The sequence below is a fragment of the Thamnophis sirtalis genome, unplaced genomic scaffold (genome assembly GCF_051295495.1).
Source record: "Thamnophis sirtalis isolate CommonGarterSnake01/CBP01778 unplaced genomic scaffold, rThaSir2_p1.2 scaffold_3, whole genome shotgun sequence".
NCBI lineage: Eukaryota > Metazoa > Chordata > Lepidosauria > Squamata > Natricidae > Thamnophis > Thamnophis sirtalis.
The window spans coordinates 112,446,707-112,462,779 of record NW_028261383.1 but is presented as its reverse complement, the minus strand read 5'-3'; the positions used below and the strand labels follow the sequence as shown (position 1 = coordinate 112,462,779).

The following is a 16,073-nucleotide window of genomic DNA, read 5'->3' as shown; positions in this document are numbered from 1 at the left end:
GGCTTACATTTAGTATATTATTGGAATCGGTTTTTTTATCTCAAACTATCCTCAATCCTGTAAATCTCTTCATTCGTACACGCCTAAATATGGAATTGCGGACATCTGAAAGTTTGTTGTATCAATACTGAACAATCTTTCTTCTAGTCCCACAATGCATGATAGAACTGACCTGCGACATCCCTTCCATGTCCAGTTGCATGAGTTCAGCTTGGTTGAATTGCAGAAGAGCCATTCCTACACGGAAAATTATTTCCAATCCCTAAAAGACGTTACAGAATTTAGATAGACTCCACCTGTAATTGAATTTCCTTTGGTTTACAATAAAAGTCAAACAGTCCTTCCTATGTGAAGGGAATGTAATGTTTTAGCCCCCCCCCCCACATTCAACTATCCACTTAACTATACACCATTTAAAATGTCCCATTTCTTCTTTAACAAGTTATAACAAGAATTCTAAAATAAATTTACAGAAGCAAATATTTATTTATTTATATCTCACCAAGCTGGTTTCATACATAAGGCACAACTAGAACTCACAATATTGCTAGAACATTCTGTGACAAATCAACCTGAACTATTTATTCAAATATAAATTTTGGAAATAGATGGATCCATGGACAATATGAATAGCAATGACTACTACCTATGATTGTCTGCCCCCCCCTAGAAGTAAAAATAGAGTTTTATTGCCAGCGTACAGCAAGAGAAGAAAGCTGTTGCCCTCATATCCTATTTTTACTGTGAAAATTTTAACTATCAAATCAGTTATGCAGACCACTCAATTTCTTCCCCTTCTGTATTTTTAATTGCAGATTTTACCTCATACATGAAGATGTCAAATACTCGTGTGGCCACAGGTAGAGGAAAAGTAGTGAGGAAGAGTGTAAGAAACCAAGATGATGCATACATAGAGGTGAGAAAGCTTTGGGAGCGGAAGTGGATATTCAGCTCAGGTAGTTGTTCCTGACAGAAACATAAAACTTAAGTCTTAAATTATGAGAAACTCCAGTTAACATTAATTACTACACAGACATTAAGAGATTACTCAGCAGAATCCTCAAAATTAAAGTAACAGAAACAGCAGCAAACATTCCTAATTATTTGCTAAGCTAGTAAGCTCTGGTACTTCAGACTTCTGATGGGTTTTAGGAATTCATCTAAAATAAAGTAGTGCATATTTAAAATCCAGTATTTGGAAATTTCTTTACCTGCAGCATGTATTCAAACTGATAGATACAAAGTCCTAACTCGGCCATAGTGGGTTTGAATAATTCCCGTAGTCTATACTCTTGCATCAGCCGTACAAATACACAGAAGGCCTCCTCTTCCGGCATCTAGAAGCAGACAGTGCATGTGCATGAGTCTCTGTCAAACTTAATGAAGGACAAAAACATTCTGTTCAGTATGCAGCACTCAAAGCCTAGATTTTGTCTTACTAATTATGAATTCCATTTTTAAAAAGGGAAGTAAATAAAAGACCAAATAAAACACAAGGAAACAACTTTGATAACTCAAATTCTCAAAAAAATAATTAATAATAAAACAGATGTTTTTCACATAAGGGTTCTTTAACTGGGTCTGTGCTATGTCCTTTGAAACAGTGGTTCCCAACCCCTGGGCTGTGTGGCCTACTACCGGCCTTGGCCTATTTGGAATTAGGCCTGAATGGCTGGATGGAGCGCATATGGCTAGCTGGCAGGCACTTGCACAAAGCATGCTGGCCCGCTGCTTGTACAAGTTGAGCTGCGCATGTGCATGCTGGCCCACCACTCGTGCAAGGGCTGTTTGTGCACTTGCATGGCCCAGTTCCCCTTTCCCCCTCCAAACTGGACTGCCAAGTCACAAAGGTTGGGGACTAACAAAACGGTTGCTTCCATTGTTCAGCTCCAATATATAATAACCCAAGAAAACTTTTTTTAAAGCAATTTGATTATTTAATATGAATGGTTTTTAAAATAATAAGCATAAATATACATTGGAACTTAAGGAACACAACATCTTAAATAGGATGGAGATTAAGGAAGCAATATATGTGACTGTTTTTGTAATATTTTTATTAATGCTACATTCAGGTTATATAATAATGTAATAATAACTCATTGCAATCAATGCAATGCTTTTAAACCATTGTATTAAAATCAAGCGACTGATTTGACCTATTTATTGCATATACAACACTGCAATGTTTACACCATATATTGTGGTTTTATGTCTTTTTTTTCACGCTGTCCTTGAAAAAGATACACACCCAAAACATAGCAGAATAATTTTCTACAAGGGCACTTGGCTTTTTTTCCTTAGTTTTGAGCATCTAACCGCTCTTGCTTGATGACTACATGAATACATAAGCACACAGTTTCTTGGCAACAATAGTAAAATGTCTTCCCACTGCCTTTATCAGGGAAGTTTTTGTAGTTCCCAATTTATTGATAAGATGCACTGAAAGTCCAGCTCCTAAACCACTAATTTCCATTAATCCACTAATTTCAAAATAAATGCTGGCAATTATATTACAATTAATTCTATGTTATACTTTTTCTAGTATGGCCTGCTAAAAAAATAGGTGCCACCTACCACAAACTAACTATCTGTAATCTTCAAAATGGCATTTCACTTTGAGGAAAGGTCTAAAGCAGTGATTCCCAAAGTGGGCGGTACCGCACTCCGGGGAGCGGTGGGATGACTTAGGGGGTTGCTAAGAGGCAAGGGGAGCGGCAGAAGGGGCGCTAAGAGGCAAGGGAGGTGGCAGAGGAAGAGGAAGGACACTTAGGGTGGTTTCTCAAACTGAGTTGCAATGTAATCTCATTGAAGGCTGAAATATAAGAGAGATTGTGGAAAAGGGATAAGCATTTCCAACATATACTGTTTTTAAAAAAGTAAATTAAAAAGTGGTCTAATTACTGTCTAAAGTTGGATATTGTCACATACAGGAAAAAGCAAAGCAAAGCAAAGCAAAACAAAATTATGATAGAACAACGTCCCATATTGGAAGAAAATGCTGTCGAAATGTTCCCAGTATGCCAAACAAGATGTTTTATAACCAAATGGAGTCAAAACTGCAGTTTTTTTTTAATAAAGTGCCCTTCCTATCTTGATATTTATACACAGTGAGACCTTTGTCACAGATAAGCCTGGATAATGGCATCACTCTTATGTTGTGTGAATATACATGAGCTGCAAGGCTTGTATTTTGCCATAGTATCATCTAAAGCTCCATAAGTACTACTAGGGTTTTGACCAGCTGCTGGGCACCAATATATTGAGGAATACGGAAAGACTGATCACGTGGGGCAGTCTAATGAGCATTTCTGAAATGGCAGATACCACAGAACAAAGTCTTCTTCCTTCTCTACCCCTACCACACCCTGTTATTTTGAAAAAAACAAAAGGCAGCAGTCTGTGTGTGAATGATCAGGCATGTACTGTATTACACAGAATTTATGGAATAGTGAAGTAGTTACTAAATTTTACTGAGTTTACTACATTACTAGTTACTAAGGTTCTTGATAAATGACTGGATCATGTTCAGCAATTTTGTTGAATTAACATTAACTAAAAAGGTTTTTAAATTGGATTTTGAATAAATGTGCAATTAATTGTTACAGTGTTGAATTTTACTGTTACTATCTTCCTTCTGTCGTGCAAACCACCCAGTCACATGACCCCCAGCCACGCCCACCAAGCCATGTCCACAGAACCGGTAGTAAAGAATTTGAATTCCATCACTTGGTGGGGGGCACTGAAGATCAGTCTGTAGCACCAAGGGGGCGGTGGACTGAAAAGGTTTGGGAACCACTGGTCTAAAGCCTTCCTTTCAAAACAAGGCTGCAGAACAAACCAAGCAACTTCTCCTAAAGGTTAGAATAAGCTGCTTCCCTATTTCATTTCAAGCCAGTAAAAATAAGTGTGAAACACACATATAAAATTGAACCAGCTTGGCCTCAACAGTTTATTAAAATAGCATATATTAAATGTGCAATGTAAGCAGAATATGATCTATAGAGATTGACTATTTAAATTCCCTGAAAAACAGAGTACTTAGGGACCTGCTTCTAAGCAAACTTTTTAAATAATTAAAAGCTTTTAAGTAAGTTTATACTGACAAAAAATTATTTCTATATAAAACAAGAATTAAGCTTGGTCCCTATTTTTAAATAATAAATTCATGCTAATATTATAGTTTGAAAAACTAGATGAGAACCCAAATCATCCACTTTTAGCCACGGAAACTGAGCAGGTGATATTGGGCCAGTTACTCTGCAGCCTTTGCAAGGTAGTTGTTTTGGGGACTAATTAGAGGAGCGTGTGATTAGGTATTCTGCTCCGAGTTTCTGAAAGAAATGTGAGATTAATTTAAAAATGCATAAAAATAAATTACAGACTACAGACCTGTAACATTTTATGACATAATAAACTGATCTAAACATTCCTAAAGTCTTCCTTCCTACCTCCCCAACTCATCTAAGGCGACTCTGGGTGGCTTACAACATTAAAATTTTACAACCCATAAATCCCTCTCCATCCCCAGCAGTATCAATCACACAATCACATAGCCACCTTGACTGTATTGACCTGGGGGGGCTCAGGCTGACAAACAGAACTAATTTCCAGAAAAATTAAAGTAACAGCCAATCTTATATTGAGGGAAATGGGAGAGGGACATCATAGAGAAGGCCCTTTCCCCTGTCTCACTAGATATAACTTTCCCAATAGTTGGGAACCCCAATATAGTTGTTGATGGGCTGGATAGATGTAGCTGAGGAAGCAGTCCTACCAATAACCTCGCCCTCGTTAAAGGTGACAACCAGCACCATGAATTGTACCCAGAGGAAAATAAGTAACCAATGTAGTTCCCATGAAAGATGTGACAAATGTGTAAGTCTTGACTTGTGCCAACATATACAGGTCGCTGCATTTTGAACCAATCAGAGTTTCCATAGACTCTTCAAGGGCAGCTCCATATAGAGCACATTACAGTAGCACAAACTGGAGATGATGAGAGCATGGGTGAAGAGGACACATTGGTCCAGGAATTGGCATAACTGGGGCACAATTTGCAGTGACACAAGGAGCCTCCTCACCATGACTGCCACCTGCTCCTTGAGATTTCTAATGTTAAGTAGCACAAACCTGCATGAGTAGCAGTCCCACGATGAATGCACTACCTTGGCAGTACCCAACCTCACGGTCTACTAGAGAATAAGCCTGAAAGATAAGAATTTTAAGGCAGAAAAATTTTACAGCTCACAATTTAGCCATTAATTTACCTGAATAAAACAAGATGTACAGAAACATATTTTAAAATATCCATAGATTTTTTTGATGTCATGAAGTTTAGTCAATGTATTATTGAACAAGGCTTCATGAATCACAGTTCTTTTTATAAGATGTATAAACTTAGCCATATAATTTTTCTCACCATGACAACTTTTCAGATATTAACTATGGGAAAGTAATGAATCTGGAACTTGATTATCTTGGAAATTTGATATAATATGAAGACAGATGAGTGGCGATATGGTAGGGAGGAATTAAGATCAATATTTTAGAAAACAAAGATAATAACAAATGCAAAATATTGTGGAATTAAGTAGCAGGTTTAATTGAAAAAAGTGCCACATATATTAACCAAGGGATGCATTTCAGGCAATTCTTGGGGAATTTAAGAATGTATGTGATCTTTGAATCTGAGACACTCTGAGAAATTATGCAATACAAAGTAGCTGTTTCTGTGCATTTGAATCAGTCTTGCCTTCTGTGACCACATGAATAGGATGTATAAGGAACAAGACTACATTGTCAAAATTGTAATAAAAGATGAAAAAGTTTTAAAATGTTTTGATTTTATAGGGTTTAACAGCAATTAGTTTCTCAACTTGAATTTATTTTTCTTATGTCTTTATCGTGCCCTTTGTTATTGAGTCTCAGGATGTTTCCCATTTCATTCTTGAAATCTAAGATATATCCAAAAGAAGAGAATATCTGTGGTTCAGGGTTGAACTGTGGCATGTTTGGTGCTCTCTGAGCTTGGTTGTTTTCTTGCAGACATTTCATTTTCAGACTAGATAATATCATCAGTCCTAGAAGGGAATAGAGTTTGCTCTCATTTTATATACTAGAGGCCTGCCCTGTCAGTGTTGGTGGAGTGATCTTGATGGTTCCTTGATTGGGCTGCTTACTGTTAGCTTGTTCTGACAGTTCCTTGATTGTGTTACTGTTTGTTTGTTTCTTGATTGTTGGTCTAATCTTAATCTTGGAGTTAATCTCTGCTCATCTGGGTGTTATTGCTGCTAAGCAGGTGTTTTGATCTTTTTATTTCCTTTTTGGCTGTTCGATTGTGTCTTTTGAATGGTATGTAGATGCTGTTTATGTCTATATTCCTGTTGATGGCCAATTTGTCTAAGTGCCAGTCTTCCACTATAATTCAGAAAACCACTTTTTAAATGGAACTAACAGTAATGATGATAAATACAGAATGTGATATCTTAATTTTCTTGTACATGTTCCACTGCTCTAATTACAGACACATTTCTATAATAGCAATAACATTTACAGTTATTTACCACCCCCACAGTGCTTTATAGCACTCTCTGGTGGTTTATAATGTCAGCATATTGATCCCAATAATCTAGGCCCTCATTTTACGGACCTTGGAAGGACAGAAGGCTGAGTCAACCTTGAACCTCATCAGGATAGAATTGCAAAGTTTGCCTGCAATACTTCATTCTAATCACTGAGCCATTAGGATTCTTATAAAATTCTGGGAACCCTTTATGGAATTTTGCTGACACCAGGACTGGAATGTTAACAATTTGTGGATTTTCATATGTATAAGGGATGGTTTCTAGGAAGATGAGAAATTTGCATGTAGTTTTATAGGGGATGAAGAATTACAAAATCTGTATTGTGATGAATATCAGAAGTCATTTCTTTTCCTCTTTTCTTCTTCTTTCCCCCTCTTTTCTTGTACTTTCTATGCTTTCTTTTCCTTTCTGAGTTTAGTTTATATTGTCTTTTGTTTTTTAAAAAACCTTTTAGTACTATTGTATATCATTTAAAAAATAAAGACTCCTCTCTTCCAAGTATATATTTATTACGTAAAAAGTATTTCCAAGACTATCAATATTGATTTAGCACAAAAACCCTACAATAGTACTATTGCTCATGAGAGGCAATGATAAAGAGAAGAGCAAAAGAAAAAATACCTGGCAATACAGGAGACTGTAAATATTGATAGATAGATTGGATATATGCCTATATTAGTCACAACAAAGAAGGAAAACTCTGGATGTTCTAAATAACTGTAATCAAAGGGGAGGTGACTTAATCCTCCATGGTACCTAACACCAATTATACAGTGTGAATGTTGTTGAACCACATAGAATTAGTTATACACTGAGGTGTAAATGAAATATTGTTATGAAAATTCAAGAATCACATGGGAGAAAGGGAATTGTTAAAAAGGAAACAGAGACCATACAGAGAGTTTTACTAAAACAAATAGGACAGTTTGTGTGTATGTGTCTCCCACCACAGAAGGCCAATGGGTGATTTTGGGCCACCTGCACTCTCTTAGTCCAGACTACCTCGCAGAGCTCTTATGAAAAATCAGAGAAGAGTGAGCTATTTCATCTATAGAAACTAATCAACTCACTAATTATGTAATTGTGAATATATATAAAACCAAAATGAAATGGGAGAGTGATAGGCCTTCAGTAATTTTCATCAGACTTATTAGTTTAAAAAGAAGCCAAGGACACACTGAAAGAGGGTTCTGGGAATTTAAATTCCAGCACTCATGGAGGGCCCTACTTTTGAAAAGACTAACTTTATAATATGTTAGAGGCTGCAAAAGAAATATCAAATAGACGAATCTGCCTCATTTGTAGCTATTATACAACAATTCATTTTCTAAATCAATCTCTGCATCTGATCCTCGCTGGATATACAATCTTACAAGGAAAAATAATTTATTAGAATAAGACTATTTTTCCAATTAAATTCCAATACAACTAACATGCAAAGCAGTTTTAGTATGATCTGCAAGGATAATTATCGATCTAGAAATACATTATAAACATCAATCAAGGATGTTTAAAGCAATCACCTGTTTGATTTTAAGTTGAGATGTGATGTTAATTTCACAAAATAGACCTCTATTCCATATAAAGTGTACGTATCCTGTTTCCTGGAAAATAATACCTCCCCGGATAATAAGTCCAATTGGGCTTTTGAGCACATGCGCTAAAATAAGCCCTCCCCCCCAAATATTGCAACACAGCAGCAGCCATTAGGTGACCACACTCGCTACCTCCTGCACCTCAAAACTAATTAGACCTCCCCGAAAATAAGGCCAGTGCTTATTTCAGGGGGTCAAAAGAAAATAAGACACTGTTAAGGAAACACAGTAATTCTGACAAAAAAAGGTATTGTCTTAAACTTGCCTTCATAACATTGAAGAGAACCTCCTGGCCCAGACTGTCTTGTCCCTTGAAGAACTCATGTTCAGGGTATGTTCTAGCAATGTCTCTTCTGATTAACTTTTCACAAGGAGAAGACATTTTCAGCAACTCTGAATATTGATTCTTCACTGGCATGTCTGTGGCACTGCACAAAAGCTGCCAAACAATTGCTCGGAAATGGTGAGGGATTCCTTTCCTTATGAGTTCCTAAGCAATGGAGAAAAAAAAAGACTAAAAGATACTCTAAGTGATATCACACAAAGCTGGTTCACACTTCATGTATTTTCCATATTTCTATAAAGGGATATGGTCAATTTAAAACCCCTATCATAAACTAAGAAGAATCCTGGGTACAATGCTGTCACTGCATCCAAAATTACAACACATCAAGAAGTTATCTTAATGAAGAGTCTCTAAATTAAGGTCTTCATACTTATCCTGAGGTTCTTCTGGAATATCTGAATCCATAAAATAAACATTCAATACCTTAGCCAGCTGGGTTTTAGAAAACAATTTCTTTTTCCTCTAGTTCCTACCCTCAACTTTACAAAGTTCTTGCATCACCATTTTACATGCATTTGTTGCAAAGAGCTAGTATTCATGTAATAGTTTATTCTTACATATAAAGAATTTTGTTTGTCCAAGTCCATAAATATAATTCAGAAATACAGAATAAAAAAAGGAATGATTGGATAAGATGCAAGTATATCACATATAACAAATATAAACATGTCTATGACTTACAAGTCTTATAAAATATGTCTATCACTAGAAAGGCAATTTCTTTCCTCACCTTGAGTAACTTCTCTTTTCTTTTCCGCCATTCTTCCCATTCATTGACAATCCTTCCCCATAAGATCCAGGTATCTTCTTCAAGATGGCTCAGATTGGATGATGCAGAAGAACTGGATACCAAAGATGACCCACTATTCCTTCGTGAGCCATTCATAGAGCGTAATGACTTTGAATCAGCTTCCAAAAGCCTTGAAAAATGTAAAATAAATATTAGTTGTCACTTTACCAGTTACATAACTAGGTTAGAATGCAACAAATGCTCTAGAGCATAATGAAACTTCCACGTAAACAAGCTTCTTCAAACATTTCAACTAAGAGGCATTATGACACTTGTAGAGATTAGGATTGCCAATCAACGTGTTGAAAATTCTCTTGTAATGTTGAATATTCATCAGAAACTCTTCCATCTCTGAAGAGGAATGGAAGGATACATGCATAAATTTGTAATTTATGCAAATTATTCTCTTTGAGGAGCAGGATAAAGAATATGACAGAACATGGCATACTTCTTAGTTATAAAAGAATTTTAATATATATTTAAAATCAAAGCTATAGAAAAACATTTCTATCTTTAGACTGCATTCTGGCTTTACTAGTCTAAGATGAATGGAAACAGTATTCTGTGACAAAACAAGAAAATTAAGAGTCCCACTTTTTTGCTTTATTGTTAGTTGATTAACTATCTTGGCTGTGGTATGTATTTATTTTTGGATATTTTTTATTATTTTACTGTTTAGTTTGGATGGAGCTTGAGCAACACTAATATAATATATAAAATAAAATATTAATAAATAGGTAGTCATTCATCCATCCCCACTCCTTCCATGTCTGATTTAACATTTATGCTTTAACATCTATCTCATGGGAAATACAATAATTAATACAAGGAAAAACATTTAATTTCTTTGGAACAAGTATCATTTGATTTTGTGAATGAGAAGTAGTCAATCCTAACTAAAATATTACCAAATTGCACCTCTGGCTATCTTTTGATAGTCTGGAGGAATTGAAGCTGAACACGATAGAAAGCTCAAGGAGACTATAAAATGACTTTTAATCATTAATAAGAGTGTTCATTCTCTACAGAGATTGTTTAATATGATTAAAGTTAATCACGAAATGAAACTGCTGGTTATAAATGGGAGGGCTGACCTGATATATGTTACCAAAACTTAGCTGAACGTCAGTGGGTGGGTGAGTTCCCTCTCCAAAATATGTCATTCTAGGTTGCAGGTATAGCACCAACTATGATTCCAGAGATAGGCACAGCTATTGAGGCACAGCTATTAAATCTCTGGCAGCATACAAACGAAGTCCAGTTTTTGTTCCATAGCAGTGGTTATGTGATCTGCTATTGTGATATGATGTTATCAGGATCATGGATAGATCACTCCTGTCAGCCCCACTAATTAGCCCAGACTAAGAAAACAACTCCCTGGGAAGGCTAGAACTATTATTGAGACTGGCTATAATAATAGAACCTTCCAAGTCCACTGTTCCCTCTAAGGTGCGCGGCTGCGCGGCCGCGCACATAGAAAGAAACCCCCGCACAGCAGTTTCTAACTGCCGCGCAGAGATTTCTGTAAAGCAAACGTGGGGAAGTCCTTTACAGGTGGCTACAACTGGCCACCTGCAAAGGACCTCCCCAGACTTGTTTTGAAGAGCACGGCTCTTCAAAGAGGGATTCCTTCCTTCCCCCGTCCAGAAAATGCAGGGAGCGGCAGCGGAGACCCGGGGCTGCTTCTGCTGCGACCGCTGGACTGTGGGGCTGGGAAGGGGGCGGGAAGAGTGGCGGGGCTGGCGGTGGCAGGCTGGTTCACCTCCTCCTCCTCCAACAGCACTGCCGGATTTCCACCCAACGCTGAGGGGGCGCCAGCGGGAGTTTTGGCGGTTTCACCTCAGCCGCAGCGCTGGGCAGCAAATGTGTTGGTGCTGTTGGAGGAGGAGGAGGTGGCAGCAATAGCACCTGAGGACAGGACAAGAAGCAATGGAAACTTGTCAGAAGGAGACTCAAGCTGGAAATAAGGAGAAATCTGACAGTAAGAAAAATTAAAATCAATGGAATCTTAATTCATTTGCTACAGGTTTTCAAAAGACTGGACGGCCATTTGTCTCAGATGATATAGACTCCTGCCTTGGACAAGGGGCTGGACTAGAAGACCTCCAGTATCCCTTCTGATTCTATGATTTTAAAAACCACAAGCTTTTTACAGCTTGCTTGCAACTTTACCAAATTTAATTCAGCCATTTCCTTTTGTTATTAAATGGGTATTGCTAGTTCAATGCACATGCACTCCACTTTTAAGATGCTGAAAAAAATCCCCATGACCTGCAACAAAATTCATTCTTCCACTCTTATCTTGCCCTAACTTCTGATAGGTTCCTGAAATATAGATCTATAAAATTTAGTGAAAATATTTCTATCTATTTTAATACAGACTCGTAAAACAGCTTGGGACAAATGAAATTAATGCTGTGGGATAATAGCAGGTTTACTCTATTTGGATTTTCAGATAAAAGGTATCTTTTGTGCTAAGTTCTAACAATGTAGTTCTCTAATGTAACTATGAAACAGTCCAAATATATAATTCCCCTCAGGGAGGAATTCTGGGAGTTGAAGTCCACAAGTCTTAAAGCTGTCACGTTTGAAGACCCCTGGGGATTTTTTTCCCCTAAAGGGTTAGGGGTGCAAGGGTCTTGTAACAACAGCTTTAAGACTTGCGTGCTTCAAATGCCAGACTTTCTGAGCCAACATTTTGGTTGCTAAGCAGGAGCGTTGTTAAGTGATACTAATATTATATAACACTTTTAATTAAGCGGGTACCTTGAATAAACATAACTTTGAGTTTCAAATAATACTGATTTTGTTGTTGTCTTAGGTGACATCTGTGAAAAAAATTCAGGTGCTCAGGCATGAAAATATGCCGCTCAAACACTATACTTTTCTGCTCACACCGAAAAAAAATTAGAGGGAACATTGTCCAAGTCTGAATGTGATGTCCCCTAAATTAGGAAAATGTCTGCCTTAGCCACTTCCAAATACTATCTTGTTGCTCTGAACTTAAAATGTTTCAGCCCATTTTGCCTAGCTAATGATTTCTGCATACCTTCATCAAGGTCATCTTCCTTACTATCTACAACTCTCCTTCAGCCTTGGGGATTCTCTGCAGCTATTTACCATTGTGCAAAAGGAGGGCCTGATTTGACTTGATCTGTTCCAGGCAACTAATTAACATGAAAACATTCTAGAGGGAACTTCATGGTTTTGTTGAAGCTTGGTTGCATGGCCTTAGATGTAGCCTAAAGTGAATAAGCAACTACAAACTTAAATTGGATCACATCTGGGCAGACCTTGTGATTCTGGACCTTGGTTTTCACAAGTACCCCAGGGGCTGAAAGGACACAAGATATACTTCGAGCACCACTAGAAGAAAATTAAGTGTGATCCAAACCAAGTAGATGAGAACATGGTTTACCTTATACTATTAAAAGTGGGAAATTTTTACTTCTTTGCTCTTATTGAATCTGTAGAGAGCTGTGCAGCAGCACTTTTAGATAACTAGTTCCCTTATTGGTAAGGAGGAGGCCCTTGTAAGATCACTTGAGGATTATTCTAGACATCTGACAGATCAAGTTACTCAAATTTGCTTAGAGGTGAACTCTGGCTGGAGAAGTCCTAGGGGTCTTCTAGTCCAATCCATCCTACACCACTTCAGACAAATGATTATCCAACATCTTCTTAAAAACTTCCAGTGTTGGAGCTTTCACAACTTCTGGAGGCAAGTTGTTCCACTGATTAATTGTTCTGACTGTCAGGAAATTTCTCCTTAGTTCTAAGTTGCTTCTCTCCTTGATTAGTTTCCACCCATTGCTTCTTGTTCTGCCCTCAGGTGCTTTGGAGAATAGTTTGACTCCCTCTTCTTTGTGGCAGCCCCTGAGATATTGGAACACTGCTATCATGTCTCCCCTAGTTGTTCTTTTCATTAAACTAGACATACCCAGTTCCTGCAAACATTCTTCATATGTTTTAGCCTCGAGTCCCCTAATCATCTTTGTTGCTGTTCTCTGCACACTTTCTAGAGTCTCAGCATCTTTTTTACATTGTGGAGACAAAAAATGAATGCAGTATTCCAAGTGTGGCCTTACTTAACTGGAACATTTGACAAATGTTTAAACATTAAACTATTTATATCCTCTGGCTTTCAGTCAGTATCAGAGAGGTACTGGATCTTCAGAATGTCCTACCTGTTTTGTTCTTCCAACTTGGCTAACAGCTCCAACTCATCTGGGCTCAGGTTCTCAGAATCAGAAGTAGGGGAACATGCAGGCATAGAGTTGACAGAAGAAAGTGCTTCATGGGAAGAAGAGTCAGGGCTGATGGCTGGACTTGCCATCTCCAGCAATTTGAGAGTAACAGGAATGTTCATTTAGAAAGTATTTGGAGACAGTGATCAGGAAAGTTAAGGAATCACCTGTAAAAGACAACATAGTACTTAAAACAGCAATAGTTTTCTCCATTCTTTATAATTGATGCCAAAATAAGCTGTTCACAAGATTGGAACATAATTGTTCTAGTTCAAGACTAAATTGCTACTACAGACCAAATAAGAAAGAAACTGTGTAACAAATAACCAAGGGTTATTTCTTTTTATATTTATTTTGTGAAGAAGCATTTCTTTTCAGCTAATCATTTGGATTTCCCCAATAATCCTTAGGAACATTTGACTGCAAAAATTGTAAAATACTCAGAGAATGTGAATTGCTTTTCCAAAGACAAGCCACTATAATTTGAATGTAAGTCACAAATTTTATCCTTCAGGACAACTCATTGTAGTTTACAGAATTAATATTATGAATATTCTAAACCTTCTTCAAAAAAACATCCACATAGTCACTTTCTGCTTGTAGCATTAAACTAAAAAAAAAATAACACAAGTAAAAACTGGTTTCTCTTAGAGAGTAACTAAGTCAATATAATCCATACAACCCAGAAGTGGTATTTAGCAGGTTCAGACCAGTTCTGGAGAACCCATAGCAGAAATTTTAAGTAGTTCGGAGAACCGATAAATACCACCTCTGACTGGCCCTGTCCCGATCTATTCTCTGCCTCCTGAGTCCCAGCTGATCAGGAGGAAATGGGGATTTTGCAGTATTCTTCCCCTGGAGTGGGGTGGGAATGAAAATTGTAGAGTATCTTTCCCCTGCCACTCCCACCAAGCCCCACCCACAGAACCGGTAGTAAAAAAATTGAATCCCACCGATACTACCGTAGATCAATATAATTAATTTGAAAATTATGCAAAAACTACTGGAGTAGTTTAGAAGTGCTGCTGCTGCTTGGAACTAAGACAGCTAAAGTACCTCATCATAAATGTAGATTACATTTCTCTTTCACAGCTCTGTTTCATTCTCTCCTGACTTTAATCAGACTGGAAAAAACTTACACTGAGTAGTTTTGATGCAGAAAGCTTGTCAAGAAATCTGCCAAGCACTAATTTGTGGAACCATTTCTCCCAGATGGTTTCTGCTCATCCTATCAGATAGGGTAGACTAGATATTGGTTCACCGACAAATGCGTGCCCGACAGATTCACCAGATCCCCCTGGGGAAGCAGTGTCACCTGGTGGACCTCAGGAAGCATGCCTTCTCTGTCAGGATGCCTTCTTCATGACCAGCCTCCTAATGAGATACAGATAATCTCAACCCTGTGGGTCTTCCAAAGGGCTGTGAAGATCTGACATTTTTCTCCCTAGGCCTTATGGTCAGAATGTTAATGGAGTACTGCCATGGCTGTAGTTACCGTACATTTGATATGGATGTGATCCTTTTTTTTGGGGGGGGGGGTTTGACTCAGTTTCTTTTTCATAGATTTCTACCATTTGATTCTTCTTTTTCTGTTCATCAACCAGACTTTTCTGGGTAGACAGCTATATACATATGCTAAATAAATAAGTGAATACACTTTCAGACTTTTTGATTTGATTTATTCCAGCCTTGTAAATAATTTTACTTGGTGTTTACCTTATTTGTTTTGTTGAACTGCTTGGTCATTTGGTGGATTTTGTTATGTTTCATGCAAAATTATTCTACTTTAGTCTAGTATCACCATGCTGATATTGAGCCACTGTTTTGTACCTGCAAGCATACTGCTCCACCAAATAAGTACAAAGAAAGAAGCAAGGGGACTTGAAGAACTAACGTGGCCAGCTAGCTGGTGTGTTATGTTTTGTGACACATAAATGCAGGAAACATCTACTTCATAACTCCAGTAAGTTCTTAGTCCCATAGGTACTTAGCCCATAAATCTAGTTATTTGGAACAACTATCAATTGTTCCAATACGGTATAAGACAAAAGAAGACCTACCTTTTATTTTTCTATTTTTTAAAACAAATTTAAACAAACATTTGATTGAGAGGATATGCGAAAAAAGTAAACCCTTACAGTAGTATTTTTGAATATTGATTAATATTCTGCCTTTCCTCCAAGTTGGTATAAATAATTCTCGCACCTCCAATAATTTTTGATAACTATCCTGTGCAGCAGGTTACCCAAAATTCATAGTGAATCTTTATGGTCTAAAGGTCTCATGGTGCTGGTCTCCCAGTCATAGCTTAATACCTGAACCATTACACCACACTGGCTCTCAAGACTTGTGTTCTGATGTTTAGAGAAGCATTATTTTAATAAACATTAATTAGTTTATACTTAAAAGGGCGGCCTATAAATCTAATGAATTGAATTGAATTAAAACATCTATTTGAATCCTGCTTAAATCATTAACAGTAATCTCTCTCTAATTTTGTACCCCTGA

At 37.3% G+C, this 16,073-nt stretch overlaps 1 protein-coding gene across 3 annotated transcripts in view; it reads right to left on the bottom strand.

Annotated features, from left to right (window-relative positions):
• EVI5L (ecotropic viral integration site 5 like) overlaps positions 1–16,073 on the bottom strand; it is a 49,471-nt gene that overhangs the window by 24,678 nt on the left and 8,720 nt on the right. For all 3 annotated transcript variants that reach the window (XM_014063721.2, XM_087709712.1, XM_014063722.2), the window contains exons 2-8: positions 13,506–13,732; positions 9,259–9,448; positions 8,448–8,672; positions 5,134–5,208; positions 1,212–1,337; positions 823–966; positions 173–262 (exon numbers count right to left, since the gene is read on the bottom strand). In XM_014063721.2, coding sequence (XP_013919196.2) covers positions 173–262; positions 823–966; positions 1,212–1,337; positions 5,134–5,208; positions 8,448–8,672; positions 9,259–9,448; positions 13,506–13,687 — 1,032 coding nt within the window. In that variant the 5' untranslated portion in view covers positions 13,688–13,732. The remainder of the gene's footprint in view (positions 1–172; positions 263–822; positions 967–1,211; positions 1,338–5,133; positions 5,209–8,447; positions 8,673–9,258; positions 9,449–13,505; positions 13,733–16,073) is intronic.